At 46.4% G+C, this 15,909-nt stretch overlaps 3 protein-coding genes across 3 annotated transcripts; all 3 read left to right on the top strand.

Moving 5' to 3' along the window:
* Positions 1-606: 606 nt before the first annotated feature.
* On the top strand, positions 607-8,697 carry N7495_008194 (type I iterative polyketide synthase; the record flags this gene model as incomplete). Its single annotated transcript, XM_057210845.1, is given in 13 exon segments — positions 607-1,247; positions 1,308-1,818; positions 1,866-1,989; positions 2,048-2,160; positions 2,209-2,665; positions 2,721-3,167; positions 3,238-4,184; positions 4,217-6,376; positions 6,413-6,706; positions 6,760-6,834; positions 6,891-7,254; positions 7,274-7,770; positions 7,834-8,697. The coding sequence occupies 13 exon segments, from the start codon at positions 607-609 to the stop codon at positions 8,695-8,697; spliced, it is 7,494 nt and encodes a 2,497-aa protein (XP_057060388.1).
* Positions 8,698-10,205: 1,508 nt separating this feature from the next.
* N7495_008193 (uncharacterized protein) lies at positions 10,206-13,103 on the top strand (the record flags this gene model as incomplete). The annotated part of the gene is made up of 1 exon (XM_057210844.1): positions 10,206-13,103. One exon carries the CDS (start codon positions 10,206-10,208, stop codon positions 13,101-13,103), a length of 2,898 nt encoding a protein of 965 aa, XP_057060387.1.
* A 675-nt stretch (positions 13,104-13,778) lies between these two features.
* Positions 13,779-15,868, top strand: N7495_008192 (uncharacterized protein; the record flags this gene model as incomplete). Its single annotated transcript, XM_057210843.1, has 3 exons — positions 13,779-13,832; positions 13,889-14,608; positions 14,663-15,868. The coding sequence occupies 3 exons, from the start codon at positions 13,779-13,781 to the stop codon at positions 15,866-15,868; spliced, it is 1,980 nt and encodes a 659-aa protein (XP_057060386.1).
* Between the last annotated feature and the right edge of the window lie 41 nt (positions 15,869-15,909).

Below are 15,909 nucleotides of genomic sequence, written 5' to 3'. Positions count from 1 at the left end.
GAAAACCAAGACATCTTTCTAAAAACCTGTTCAAGGGGATATTCTTAGGGAGTTGCTTCATAGCTCTTGGAGGCTATTAGGGCGATAAATAAACATACTTTAAAGGGATCTATGATAATAAAATGACGTAAAAGCATTCGCTACTGGTGTAGATCAAGAAGATTAGGCCATAAGATTAAGTTCGTGGACCTTACTATTTTTTTCAATGGCGGCATGCAGGAGTTCGATCTACATATGCAGATATTTTTTAATGGTCTGAGCCAATAGTCAAAGTCGCACTCCTTGCAGAAGCTGAGGATCAAAATGAGAACTTCGGGTAAGATCATCCTATCCATCATGCCAGAGATACTCGGGGACATTGAACTTCGTTTATGGAGGCGAGTCATTCACCTTCATATTGCATAGTGAATTGTCGTTAATCAGGAAATACCGCGGTCAATACTTAAATAGTGATACATCGTCTAGGAGGTTTAAGTACTAATACAACCTCTTGACAAAATTTCGTTCTATCTTTCCAATATTTATTTCAATTGTCAATTTGTTGTGACTTGACAGTCTGTACCTGAAAGATCTTGTCCGACATTCTAGTTTTCTATTTGATTTATCATGAGTGAATCACACTCCACCATAGCAACGCAACCCCCAGAGATCATCTCCCAAACAGATGATACTCAATGCAATGGGCTGCGCTCACTCTGCCAGGAAAAAGCCTACAACATTGGCTCGACCATATCATCCAACGAGGCGATGAATGTCAGTGAGCCTCTGATTGCCATCACAGGAATGGCTATGAGACTTCCTGGTGGTGTTCGAACTGCAGAAGACTTTTGGAATCTGTTGATGAAAGGAAAGGACGGCCATGGTAGGGTACCAAGTTCACGATACAACATAAGTGCGTACCATAGTCAATCAAAACCTCATTCCGTCCGGGCGGAAGGTGGTTACTTCCTGCAAGACGACATCACGAAATTTGATACCGGATTCTTCGGTGTACGACCACAACTCGCTGCCGCACTAGATCCTCAACAAAGGCTTCTTTCCGAGGTGGTGTGGGAGTGCTTCGAGAATGCCGGGGAGACAAAAATCGCTGGCAAAAGAATCGGATGCTTTGTTGGGGTCTTTGGGAATGATTGGCAGGAGCTCGCACTCCGAGACGAGCAGGATTATGATCGCAACCTTGTAGGTTGTACCCATGACTTTGTTCTGGCGAACCAGGTCTCGCAGTTGTTTGACTTGATGGGTCCTAGGTCAGTCACTTACGAAGGCGAGACAGGATCTAAGTGAGTTTATTAACCGATATGTTGCAGTGTTACAATCAGAACCGCTTGTTCGTCTTCAATGATTGCGTTACATACGGCCTGTGAAGCTATTAAAGCAGGCGAGTGCGACGCTGCGATTGTGGCCGGCACCAATTTGATATTGACACCTACAACATCCACCGTAATGTTTGACTACAAGGCCCTGTCACCAAGCGGTATTTGTAAGACATTCGATGCTGATGCAGATGGCTACGGGAGAGGTGAAGCGATCAATGCGGTTTTGATAAAGAAGCTAGACGATGCATTACAGAGAGATGATCCAGTTCGAGCAGTGATCCGGGCCACTGCCATTAACTCTGATGGTAAGGTAGCTATGGCTGGAGTCCCCCGCGCCGAAGGACAGGAACAAGTTATCAGATTAGCCTATACCAAAGCTGGCATAGATGATTTTTCACAGACTGGGCTCTTTGAATGTCATGGAACAGGAACCCAAAAGGGCGACGTGATTGAAACTTCGGTTGTTGCAAATGTCTTCAGAGATGGTATTCTCATGGGATCAGTCAGTGATTCCTCTAATTTTTCATAGGCCCAGCTAACTCCTTCCAGGTTAAGCCGAATGTTGGTCATTCAGAGGGAGCTTCTGGTCTCACCAGCCTCATTAAGGCTGTCCTTTGCCTTGAGAACCGACTTATTCCACCCAATATTCATTTCCACAGTCCGAACCCCAATAGTAAGTCCAAGCTTATTTTTATCACACATCTGAGTTGCACGTGTCTGATCGAGTAAAGTTCCTTTTGAAACTGCAAAGTTAGGAGTTCCTGTTGAACCAACTCCCTGGCCCAAGGACAGATCTGATCGGGTCAGTATCAATTGCTTTGGAGTGGGTGGCTCCAATGCTCATGTAAGATATCCGATACTACCAACGCAAACGTGAACTAAATTTCTTCAGGTGATTCTGGAGTCGAAGAGGTATTTCACAAAAGCCGATCCCGAAATAGGCCCCCATGACCGACTTGCACAGCATCAGCTCCTCGTGATCTCAGCCAAGTCAGAGGAATCTCTGAGCGGTTGCCAAGCCCAGATTCTTCGCTATATTGAGAGCCACCCAGATTCACAGCGAGACCTCGCCTACACACTTGGGAAGCGAAGGGAACATTTGCGTAACCGGGGCTTCTTGGTTACAGATGGTAAATCTGTGAGCCCTGGACGTACTCTACAATTACCCCAGGATGGCAATGTTGAAGCTGTGACCTTGATATTCTCAGGCCAAGGTGCTCAATGGCCAGGAATGGGTAGAGGTTTGATCGGTCGCTATGAAAATTTCCAGAACGACATTAGGAAAATGGACTATGCCTTGCAGTCCCTAAAAGATGCCCCGACCTGGAGAATCGAAGGTACCGACTCTCGTCATTTCAAAGTCACTGATCAAGTCAATTTAATGATCCTTTTTTCTCTGTGCAGATGTCCTTTATAATCCAAATTGTCCTGATCTCAATGATGCCGAGTTTGCACAGCCATTATGCACTGCACTTCAAATCGGATTGGTCAACTTACTCGCCTACTGGGGAATTCAACCAGACTCAGTGGCCGGACACTCCAGCGGAGAAATTGCCGCTGCATATGCAGCAGGTGCGATTCCGATGAGCATGGCGATCATACTCAGCTATTATCGTGGAAAAGTGACAAAGTTACAGAAAGAACCCGGAATGATGGCCTCAGTTGGCCTAGGCAGATCAGAGGTTAGCCCCTATCTCGAAAAAGGTGTTGTCGTGGCTTGCGAGAACAGCCCTCGAAATGTGACTCTATCTGGAATACGAGGTGTATTGGATCGGATTCTGTCACGCATATCCTCTGATCATCCAGATGTGTTTTGCAAGGCTCTACCAGTTGATGTTGCATACCATTCAGGTGAGGCCTTCCCATGCCAAGTAGAACTACGATAAATCCCCAAACATACTAAGATGCATCAACTCTCTAGAGCTGGTTTTGGAAGCCGCTCAAAAATATTCTCACCTCATTGAGCCTCACATACGTCCAAATGTCTCAATGATCCCGATGTTCTCATGCATTACCGGACAACCGATATCTTCTCCTAAAGATCTTGACGCTATGTACTGGCGCTGCACAATGGAGTCACCTGTGAACTTCAAGCGGTCCATCAGAAAGCTCATTCACAATAACGACCAAAACAGGATGTTTGTTGAAGTCGGCCCACAGTCCGTTTTGCTCAGCTCAATGAGGCAGATCTTTGAAGTTTGCAATGTTCAGTCAAAGCTGACATATGCTCCTACTCTTCTGAAAGGAAAGAACTCAATGGACTGTCTTCTGCGGACAGCAGGAGAGCTATATCTGCATGGAGTCCAATTAGATATGACGGCTATCAACGGCAATGGCAAAGTCCTGACTAATCTTCCACCATATGTTTGGCAGCATGGAAAACAGCTTTGGTACGAGTCTCGTATGTCTCATAATTGGAGGCAGTCTATGTTTGCCCACGACGAGCTCTTAGGTCGCCTTTCCCCTGAGTCATCAGTCATCGAACCCTTCTGGAGAAACAGGTTACAGGTAAAATTTATTCCCTGGCTTTTAGATCACAAGATTGGCTCCGACATCGTTTACCCTTGCGTCGGCTATGTGTTCATGATTGGTGAAGCAATTCGTCAGATCACGGGATCAAAATCTTTCTCAATCAAGCGGCTTTTCATGAATACTCCTATGGTATTGGGTGAGAATTCCACAACAGAGGTTTTAACGAATTTTCGCCCTATGAGATTGACAGACAGTACCAAATCAAGTTGGTACGATGTCACTATTTCTGCCTATGACGGCAAGCAATGGTCAATCCACTGTACTGCACAAGTCAAGGGTGGCAAAGAGGATCATCCCAGTGACTTTAGTTCTCAACATAAGAATTATGCACGTCGAGTCGATGCCGATGGATGGTACGAAACAGCTAGGAAGGGGGGCTGGACTTTGGTCCTTCTTTCCGCAGACTTAGAGCTATCACTGTCGATCCGACCAGCTACCATGCCTCCGCTACTATTGTTCAAACCGAGGAAGGGAACCAAAATGGCCAAAGCTGCGTTGAGCCCGTGGCAATTGACCAAGGCCTTCAGCTTCTTGGTATTGCCGCATGCAATGGACTTTCGCGTCGAATGTTTAACCTTGGGATTCCCATGTCAATCGATTATCTCCATATTGCAAATGAACACAAAATCACAGAATCAGAGGTTACTCTTCAGGCTGAGTTTCCAATTGGTGAAAACGGTACATTGAAAACCTCACTGGGAGGATGTGTGTCTGGAGTCTTGAATAAAAAGCTCTTGTTTACTCTCAAGGGAGTCAAGTTTTTTCCTTTACCTCAATCGGGAATCCATACGAACATCCCATTAAGTACACGACTTGAGTGGAAACCGGACATCGATTTTCTACCTGCAAAAGAATATTTGTTCAAGTCTATGCCGGACAACCCCTCTATGTTATTGCTAGCAAAACTGATGGTTATTGCTGTTATTGACCTATTTGACCAGTTAGGCATCAGACCATTGAGCTTTGATTCTGCCGCACAGTATCAAGACTGGACGACTACTAACCTTGGCCGACTTCACCAGATTCTGCAATTTTATTTTCCTGACTCTCTCGATTGGAGTTTGGATCCCGTATCACTCCAGTCTATGTTAATCAGAGATGTATCTGCTATTGTTGAGTCTACCGAGCCCTGGGTTCAGCCCATTCGTGACTATGTCACACAGATACTAGATGCTATTGATGATCAAGTCCCATTATCGGAGCTTCTTATGGACGAGCGGGGATTCAGATCTCTATACGAGTTTGCAGCAACCAATGTTGACCTTGGTCAGACATTCTCATTGCTTGGACACTCGAACCCATCATTGGCAGTCCTAGAAGTAAATCCAGGGACGTGTGGTACCACTTCCGGTGCCCTGGTCACTTTGAGATCTGGAGATGGAATTCGCTTATACTCAAAATATACTGTGGCTTCAGACTGCTCAAATCTGCGAACAGAGGCCATTGACCGGTTTGGAGAAACAGAAGGATTTTCCTGTGTCGCTCTGAACCCCAAAATCACCATCGGAGCACATGGCTTTGACTCCAAGAGCTACGATTTGATCATCATTCCCAATGACTTACCCTCGGTTTTTGAGACAAAGTCATTGTTAGCCGATCTTAGATCTCTACTTACCCCCGAGGGTCGACTTTTGATTCGTGAGGTAACTCCGCCTGTTCCCTTCATTGATTTCATGATGAGCATGCTCCCGGCCCCATTGTCCATCAGTAGCGACATACAGCTAGAAAGCTCTTACTCTTCAGATTTCTGGACAACAGAACTCACTGGAGCTGGGTTTTTAACCCCAGAGTTTCACTCTTTCAATTTGAACATCTATCCCTGGACTCTTAAACAAGCAATCATCTCTAAAGTCCCTCAGCCGGAGCCCGAGAAGCAAAATGTCTTCCTTCTGGGCTCAACACAAACCCATAAATGGGCTGAGACTGTGAGACAGCAATTAATTGAACAAGGGTATAACGTTGTTGATGCCACAATTGAAGAGCTTCCATCTGGAAAGGGGGACGTGATCTCTCTGTTAGATGTACCAACACCTTTTTTGAGCGATTTCTCTCCAGAAAAGCACGATGCACTGATGAAATTATGCTTGGAAGGAAGACTAACCATTTGGGCTACTAAGAGCTCACAAATGAAATGTGATAACCCATCATCCGGTCTGATAACTGGATTTGCGAGAACGATTCGACAGGAAACTAAGGCTGAGTTCGGAACCCTTGAGATCGACAATTTCAATCAACATGCAGCAACCACTCTCGTCAAAGTATACGAAAAACTGCGTCGACAGTCCCTAAGTAACAACTGGGCACCAGAGTATGAATTCGCCCTGCTTGATGGAGTTGTTCATGTCGGTCGGTTCCATTGGGTGCCACTGGAGAAGATTGCACCTCCTGCTCCAGAAGACTGTCATTTGACCCTGGAAGCTAGTGCACCGGGGATTGGAAAATCTGTGACATGGAAAGAGAGACCTACTTTGGACCTGAACGAGCAAGATGTGGAGGTTGATATGTGCTACGTGGGGGTGAATTTCCGGGTAAGTATTTATTTCATCTTACATTCAAGAATATAGCTGACCATGCAGGACATTATGGTGACAATGGGTATCATTGATCGAGAACATGGCTTGGGTCTAGAAGGGAGCGGAATAATCCACCGTGTCGGACCAGGCGTTATGCATCTACAACCTGGCCAGCGGGTCAGCTTTCTGGGTATAGGGCTTCTCGCTACAAGAGTTGTTATACCTAGTAATGCCTGCTTCCCACTGCCAGACGAAATATCCCTGGAGGATGCCGCTACTATCCCGGTTGCATATAGAACTGCCATATACTCGCTGCTCACCGTAGGGCAACTGGAACGTGGACAGGTATGTTTTCGCATATTCACATTTAATGAAATCTTGAAGCTGATCAAAGCAAGTCGGTTCTCATCCATTCTGCATGCGGCGCGGTGGGCCAAGCAGCGATTCGTATTGCACAAACGATGAAAGCCAAGGTAAGTATATTGCCGCTGAATAAAGGATCCTGTATAGCTTGCTAACTATTATAAAGATATATGCTACCGTGGGCACAGATCAGAAGGCTCAATATCTTCAGGAAATATTCGATATTCCTCGAGAAAACATTTTTGAATCTCGAAACGCTTCATTTGTAGATGGAATCAAGTCTGCGACGGGCGGACAAGGCGTTGATATCGTTCTCAACTCTTTATCGGAGAATTTACTCCACGCATCTTGGAGCTGCGTAGCAAAGTTTGGTAAGATGATAGAGCTCGGGAAACGCGACTTCCTGGGCCATGGAATGCTGGATATGGAGACTTTCGGAGCAAATCGTTCGTTCATTGGAGTCGACCTCCTGCAACTTGGGTTAGAGAGCCCAAGCCGAGCCCGAAGGTACAGTCACCAAGCTCCAAGAAGTAAAGCATGGCTAACCAGACTATGAATTCAGATTGTCAGAGCTATTTGCTCGGCTTGCTCAGAGGGGCAAAATCAAACCAATTCAGCCTGTCAAGATATTTAGCCCAGCAGATATTCCAGACGCTTTCGCGTACATGCAACGCGGGACACACATTGGGAAGATTCTGATCCACATGAACAGAGACACAGCCACGCAGAGCTTGAGTAAGAAAATTACTGTAGCTCCTCTCACCACATTCAAATCGGACGCTGCTTACTTGCTCGTGGGAGGCCTTGGTGGAATTGGACGAGCTGTGTCTAATTGGTTGGTCGAAAACGGTGCCCGGCATCTTATATACCTCTCACGATCTGGAAAATCGCCAAGCAATGAAGCCTTCATTCAGGAACTTCAGGCACAGGGCTGTCAGCCAGTTGTAATAAATGGAAGCGTGTCAAATATTGAGGATGTGGAACATGCAATTGCTGTAAGCCCTAAGCCGATATCTGGAGTGATCAATCTGGGCATGGTTCAAAAGGTAAGCCATTCCTCCCACGGTGATTATCGGTTTTCCTGGCTTACTAGTGTATCTTTGTGATAGCCCTCAGCCCTTTCTGAATCTTCATATGAGGACTGGGTTTCTGTTCAGGATCCAAAAGTCAAAGGGTCTTGGAATCTACACAAAGCGTTTAGTCTCGCCGCCCTAGACTTTTTCGTCGTAATAAGCTCGATTACGTCTCTATGCGGCAGCATTGGACAAGCAAGTTATGCATCAGCAAATGCCTATCTGGACGCACTAATTCGCCATCGTCGATCTCTGGGATTGCCTGGTGCTACACTGAACTTAGGCGGAGTTGGCGATATTGGCTGCTTCGCTCGGGAGCCTGAATGGATAACAGCAGCCAACTTTTGGAAACTCCGACTTCTTAACGAGGAGCAGGTCATTGAATCAGTCGAAGCAGCCATTCGTTTATCTCAGACTTCTTACGGTTCGCATGGTATACTTGCAACTGGTCAAGTCATCACTGGCATGAGCACCACTCGCACACAAGCGAATCCTGCATACCGTATCCCTTGGAAGGATGCGAGATATCGTCTCTATGCCAATGTCAGCGAAGCAAAAGGAGATGTTCAGCAGGAACGAATTGCTGATAAGTTCAAACACCTTCTCCGACAATCTCAGCAGAATCCGGTTCTTTTAAAGGAGCAACAAGGATGGAATATACTTCTCGAGTACATTGGGCTGCAGATGAATGAGAAAGCTGGAACAGATGCAGAACGGGCCCAACTTGCTACAATGGCCATCGATTCCATTCTACTCATTGAGGCTGTCGGGAATATTCGTCGAAATTTCGGACTTGAGCTGACTCTAACCAGCCTCGCGGGTGCAAATACTGTTGGTGATTTGAGCAGAGTCATCCTGGAGCGCCTTTACGAGAAAATGGCCGGGGATAAAAAGTTATGATATGCGATCGTCGCATATCCCTGACGAGGGAAAGTGGACGAGTCGCAACCGGCGATTGAATTTCAAGAGAATGTCTCATATACCGTTTGACCCAACGCAGATAAATGGGCGTACGAAATCAAGTTTGTACAACAGAAACATTAGGAGTAAAAATTGTCAATCCTTCCAGTGTCCAGATATACCACAACTAGCAACTAACCCATAGGACCCTGTAATAAGTGAACAGTCGGTGGTAGATGTATGAAAAGGGATAAATTTGTGTCATTCTCAAATACAAAATACCCAATAGATATAGTCTGTTTAGCTAGTACCCCAGTTTGTCACATGAAACAAGTCACATATCGACCATTGAAATCTAAATTTTGCATGGGGTTAATCGACTATTGTTCTCTCTATTAATCATGATGCATTTCCTCAGGTTTCGCGATAGATCGAGAGAAGCAATACCTGAAACTCCCGATGAATAGAGTATTGGTAAATAGGGGTAGCATTTGAAGCAGTTGAGATTTAGCAAAGTACCTCGGTACGCAAAGCTTATCTTGCTATGGTTACCCTAAAGTATCAGGTGCTTGGGTAATCGCGTACGGCGCTGAATGCATGGACAGTCTCTACCTATGAGATATTAGCAACTTCCCCAATATGAGATAGATACGCCAGGTATCTTATTGGTCAGTCGGTCATGGTACCATGGTCATGCAAACGAGCATGTTCGTACCACGGTACCTAGGTTGTGAATATTTATGTTGAAGAATTCTTGGTTCGAATGATTTAGAGGATAAAATGGGGCCGCTGTTAGTCTATTTGATCGCAAAGACTACTTCCTCTGACAAATATTCAACAGTAATCTCAGGAATTTGTCAAACGACCTGAGATGCTAGACCGGATAATTGGCTCACCAAAAGAAATTAAGCTCTCCATTTCATAATTACCAATCTATTACAGACCCGCGCTAACAAAGGGCCGTCCCGAGCCGGAATCCCGACGGTAAGGGCTGCGACTAACGGGCTTACTACCCTGGTTAATTTTTCTTCACATTCAAGCCCCAAATATGCCCAAAGCGAGGCATCAACCTCTCTTTCTGGTCCCAGTACCTAGGGCTAGCTAATACAAAAGAATTTTGTCTAAGAATTCATGTCAATAGAACAATGCCAGCCTGGATTTTCTGGCTGGAAAGGGTAGGGGTGAGATCCAAGATACTAACGGTCTCTTTGCTTGTTGAGGCAACCACCAATGAGGTTTATAAGATGCATAAACTATGACTTAGGCATATACTAAGCTAGAAACGGACCGAAGGTATAATGATTGATTCAATTGAGTCTACTGAGTCTCTTAGAAACTAAACTAGGGATAAAATGACATAAGCATGAAGACTGCCCAGGATGACATGTTTTAAATGTCATGTGATGTAATGTGGGAGACCATGATGACTCCACATTACTTTCCTCGCATTCTTGCCCACCTTCAATTGATCCTAACTTCCAGATCTGTTCGACATTCCACATTCAGTCATGCAGGTTCACAACACATATCTCAAGTACAAGCGGGACCAGGCAAATCTTATCTTTTGGATCATCCATACTTCTAACTCCATCAGCAAAAAGCTCTCGCCTGACGCTGGACTGGCCACCAACGCCAGCTCAATTTCCTTGACAAAGCTGAATGCCCTCTCGGCACTCATAGTAAAATATGTGGACCCGATCCCAGCTACCATCTTTCGCTTGTTTGAATCAGTCATTGATGCTAGGAGAGAAACCAGTTTTTTCTACTTAAACCGTGCCGCCTCTGATCCAGACCCAGACATCCAAAAAAGCAATGAGTCGCATAAGCATTGGATAAATGGATTGACTGAAGCTTTCAATACCCTGGGAGGAGAGAATTGGCAGTCAATGAGGAAGGGCGACCCGCTCAATGAAGATGAGACAGAAGCTATTTTTGCGAATCAGTTTTCGACGCTGAGCCTGGATAGCGAGAGAAAAGATGTAGACAATGAAGAAATTGATGGCGACAGGAGTGAAGAGGATACCGATATTGAAGAAGATACAACCCCTGCTGCCCCCAAACGGTCGAAACAGAAGTCTACCAAAAAAGGGAAGGGCAAGGGGAAGGGGAAAAGACGAGCACGCAAGCCGAAGACCAAAGGAAAGAAAGGTGATGCAGTCTCTACGCCTGACCTACGAGATGTTCCCCTGGAGAGTTATCGCATCATTGAGGATGAGACTGGCACGGTCACGGATTATTTGATGGCTATCTACTCCCTCACTCATCAGTTGATAGAGCTCCGTCATTACATACAGGGTATTTGGCGAGAAGTAGCCTATCAGAACTTAAACAGTGCTGTTGCTGCAAATCTATCAAATGTTGCAATCATGACGATCAAGGACACGCAATCCCAGATCTTTGTTGATTTCCCTGGCCATGACTCTTTTGATATCGTTATGAAAACTCTCACGCGCGGAAATCCTGAAAAGTCTCAAGGAATGTTTCACATGCAAGTTTGGGGAGGGGATCGACAGGCGCAACAGGACATTGACGTGAGAGAAGAGTTTCTACTGAACTGCCATCAGGACTTATCCGACTTTATTGCCGACTATCAAGCAACACGGAGCGGCAAACCTACCAAAGCGATGCTCAAAAGTATTCAGAATTGGGATCCCAAAATGGACCTTCAAAGAGCAAGCAAAGAGCAGCGCTTGAAGTGGCGCCGAGCGTACACAATCAACTGGCTATATGACTTAGTCAATGTCTTTTCCTCGATTGTTGTACAACGTCGGACACTCAAGGGACAGAAAATCTCTTTGGAATCGGTTAATTGGGCTAAAAATGGACCCTGGTCTGAGCATCGGCGACTATACGGCCTAAACGAATTTGCTGGTGACATCACTCACCTCGCCGTACAGAAGCCAGGGACGGATGTTCAATCTAAAATTCTTCCCCACCATGTCTTCCAGCTACAGTGTATTGTGGACTCGCTTACTGTGTCTCGCGGCTGGTCAGTTAGTATTTTAACCGGCCATGTCCTGAAAGCGCCTGCTGCTGCGTTTCGACCGAGGCGAGATGTCGATCTCTTCATGGATCGTGAGGGGAAACAACCCAATAAAGGGTTTTGCGGATCAGTGGATGTACTGGACTCATTATTCGACCACGATGCTATGCTTCATGGAGACCCCAACCGCAACGCTTCACTCAAAGTATTACTGGTTGAACTTCGACAAGACATGATCAATTGGCTTGGAGAAAGCAAGTATATGTACGGCCTGACCACCATCCCTCCGTCACGATTTTCAAACACAAACAGCAATGGCTTATGGGAATACTCTCCCTTCCTGTGTGGTTCAGGTCTTTCGGAAGCACTGGAAGAGGCATATGGCATGGGTATGCTCATCTGGGAAAAGGTTCCTGAACCGATGTGCATAATTCATTTACACAATATGCTGGTTCAAAAACGCCTAATTGCGCGGCCGGTGGGTCTATGGAGTACACTGGAGTTCGTGTTCCAGGACTCCTTTTTCTTCAATGGGAATAAACCCACTTCCCATTTCGTCGATGGCATGCTGAATCGCACCGTTAAGCGCAATACTCGTCAAGAGACTTTCCGGAATCGTGCAGGAAGACAACAGCTCGCTCGAAGTGCAGAGGACTTGAATGAACTGCTAGATCCCGGCTTCAATCGCTTTTTTAAAACTCGATCTTTACTCCAGGTTTATCGGCGTGCCGATTGGATGACTGATCGAATTCCAGACGAGGAAACAGCACTTCCCTCACTTCTCGGCTTCATAAAATTATCCAAGGCTAAGCGAAGCCGAAATACAGCCACAGGCCAAGTTACTTTAGCAGAAACTGACCTCGTCAGGCGTGCTAGACTTAAAATGAGCGATAAAGAGATCATCAATATGTCATCCAAGATCGCATCCACGTTAGATCAGACCGATGTCTCCGAGTTGGTGAAGACTGCTATACCTGAGGGATACACAATGACTCCAGCTCGTAAACCCGGTCCTAACGTTCCTGCATACTTGAACTTGATCAAGTATGACTTGACTGATGACATCTGTGGCGAGATTCGACCGCTGTCAAGCCTGAACTACATAATGGTCCTCTCGCGCTGCTATGTCGTATTTTGTGCGATAGAGGATAGGCTACGGGCCTGTCGGAACCCAAGCTGGGTTATGGCTTACGAGACAGAATCTGTATTGACGAATGAGAAGCGAGTGTCTCTTACCATGGCGGCTCTAAAGGGGAACGATCCTGAGTGCCTGGAGATCATTGCAGATGTATTTGAGGAGCAAAGAGGTGGATTCATGGACCATATCTACTGGAAAGATCTGGTAAGCCCGAGTAATGTTCTTGAGCAGGAAACCCGCAAGCCCAGCACTCCACTTGATCCAGACTCTTGCAGTATAATGTAAGGGTATGGGCATGACCAACAGATTGTCATTATCTGTTTGGAAGGATTGCCAATAACAATGCCACATTGATGTTATATCAGAGAATGTTCAATTTCGGTATTATTTTTTAGCTACCAAAAAATTAGTCATGAGAAATCCGAGTGGCGAGATTATTACATCGCTCTAGCCAGAACATTTAACTGAAGGATTCCTTGTTTTCATTGCCTGATAGCCCTCTTCCAAGGACAAGAGAAAATAAGAGTCAGTTATCAATATAATACCTACTTTCGGCTCAATTGGTGTGGAACAATTCAGTCTTATCAATATTATAACTTGTTTTGAATGGCAGGCCGTATATGAAAAGTTGCCATTTTTGTAAATAAGATTAGTTTTGCGTTCGAAATGAGTGCCTTTTACAAGGTTCTCTATGGTGTAGAGCAGGTCTTAGTACATAATGCAGATATAATGTTTATTAGGGTTATTGAGTTAAAACATTGTTTTTGTTCTTCTATTCAAAATGGTGAGGTAATACTGAGCATAGCATTATAGGAGGCTTCTGTTGCTATGAAATTTGTAAATGAATCAGTGTTCTAGTTAATCGAGATGGCGTTTACTTGATGTCCCGGTTATCTGTTATCTGCCCAGGTGTCCATTCCCCATCCTCCTACCTCATCTACAATTCCACTCCCAAATTAAATGATGGCTGACGAGGAGGAGCGAGCAGAGAAACTGGCTGCGGCCAAGAAAAGAGTACGTTTTTCAACATCGGACAATGATCTCTGCCTCTCTAACACACCCTGGTTTAGGTGGCCCAGCTCCAGAAACAAAAGAAGAAGGCAAACAAGAAGACCTCTAGTGCTACAGATACTCCTAAAGACTCTGAATCAACAAAAGATCTTGAACCCGAGTCTACTGAAAGTACCCCTGCTACAACAGAGGAGCCACCAGTAACAGACGGTACCAGCAACGAGAAGCCACAAGAGGACAACAACACAGCTACAGAGACCACCGACACAAAGCAAGCTATTAAACAAGAGTCAGAAGCAGAACAAGACAAGCACGATGAATCAGCTAGATCTCCCGTCGAGCCAATGCCTCCTGCCCCTACATCCCCTGGCCCGGACGTCGAGCCGCAAGCTGCTCTACTCGATAACCCTCGTGCCGGCCATACTCGCCAACCATCTCTTTCGATCCAATCGAAAATGCGCTCATCCTCATTCCGCAAGACCTCCGTTTCCAAAGGCAGCTCCTCTCCTTCCCCGTCGACCCTAAAGTCTCCGCAGTCACTACCGCCTCTGACCGGGGACGGCGAATCAGTCCACGAGGTGTTCCGCAAGCAATCAACGCGTATTGAGGAGCTGGAGAAGGACAAAAAGCATGTGGAGAAGGAACTTGGGGACGTCATGGTGCGCTGGCGCAAGACAGAAGAACAATTAGAAGACTTGCGCGAGGCAAGTGTCGACGGGGCGGAGCTGCGAGAGAAGCTTAAGAAAGCTGAAGAAAAGGCAGCAAGCATTGAATCATTAGTATGGCAAAGATGATCTTGGATATTATGAGACCCTGAACTGACCTCTCACTAGAAAGAAGAGATTGCCGCGCTACAACGGCAGAACTCACAGCTTCAGTCTCGCTCACATCGCAATAATTCTGCCCCTGGAACTTCAGAATCGCCAGTAGATCTTATTCGTCAACTTGAATCCAAGTCAGCTACAATTGAGGCTATGGAGCTGGATATCTCGAATCTACGCGCACAGCTCACTTCTGAATCTTCCTCGTCCGAAGCACATGCGGCCCAGATAGCCGCATTAGAAGAGAAAGCGTCACAGAGCCAGACCGCACTCGAGCGTGTGCAGCGCGATCTGACCGATACCAAAGAAGCATTGACGCGCGCCTCGGAGAAGGCACTCAAGGAAGGCGTAGACAAGACCTCTACCGACACCTTGATCAAGAATCTCCAGCGCGAGATCGAAGAAGTCAAGAGTGAGAAGAGCGAAGCCGACAAGAAAATTGATACCCTGGAAAAGAAACTGCAGGCACTGGGTAATTTACACAAAGAGTCCGAGACTCGACACCAGACCCGATTGAAGGAGACGGAGAAATTAGAGAAGGAGAATGCAGTACAGCTGAAGAGGCTCGCTAGCGTCGAGAACGAGAATCTTCGTCTCCGCGAGGAACAAGACCGCACGCGCAAGCGCGATGCAAGCGGCGCCGCCGACGACGAGCTCGAAGAGCTCGAAGACGAAGAGCGTCAGCGGTTGGAACGCCGTATCCGCGAATTAGAGGGTGAAGTCTTCGATCTGCGCCGCGGTGTCTGGCAAGAGAAGCGCCAGGAACTAGCCGACCATCAGCATAACATCGAAGGTAGCGAAGCTGGCGGGGATGCCGGAGCGAATGCCTTCGATGATGTTGATCTGATAGGCGGCCGGCCTGACCATAGTCGTCGTCGTAGCATGGCCATGCAGCAGCACTCTTCACTTTCGACGGTACTGTCTAGTGGTATTGCGGCCTTCACTGGTAGTGCCAATCGCCCTCGTGCTGGTTCTAACCAGCCTCAAGCTACCCGCGGCAGTCTTGAGCTCCTAGCCGAAGAGAATTTCGATGACGAGTTTGACGAAGCGGAGTTTGCTCGAGCCCAGGCTGAAGAGGAGGCTCGCAAGCGTGTTGAGTGGGTACGTGAGATCAAGCGTAAGCTGCGTGACTGGAATAGCTGGCGCTTAGATCTTGTTGATAGTCGCGCTGGCGCTGAGGGCTTCGGCGTGGGTATGGGCCAAATCTTTGAGGTATAGGTTCACTGTCTTGGATAATTTGATCCTGAATAATTGCCGTT

This window comes from Penicillium taxi (genome assembly GCF_028828555.1).
Source record: "Penicillium taxi strain IBT 34144 chromosome Unknown utg000005l_segment0_segment0, whole genome shotgun sequence".
NCBI lineage: Eukaryota > Fungi > Ascomycota > Eurotiomycetes > Eurotiales > Aspergillaceae > Penicillium > Penicillium taxi.
Note: the sequence above shows the minus strand (reverse complement) of the source record. Positions and strands in the feature narration are given on the sequence as shown.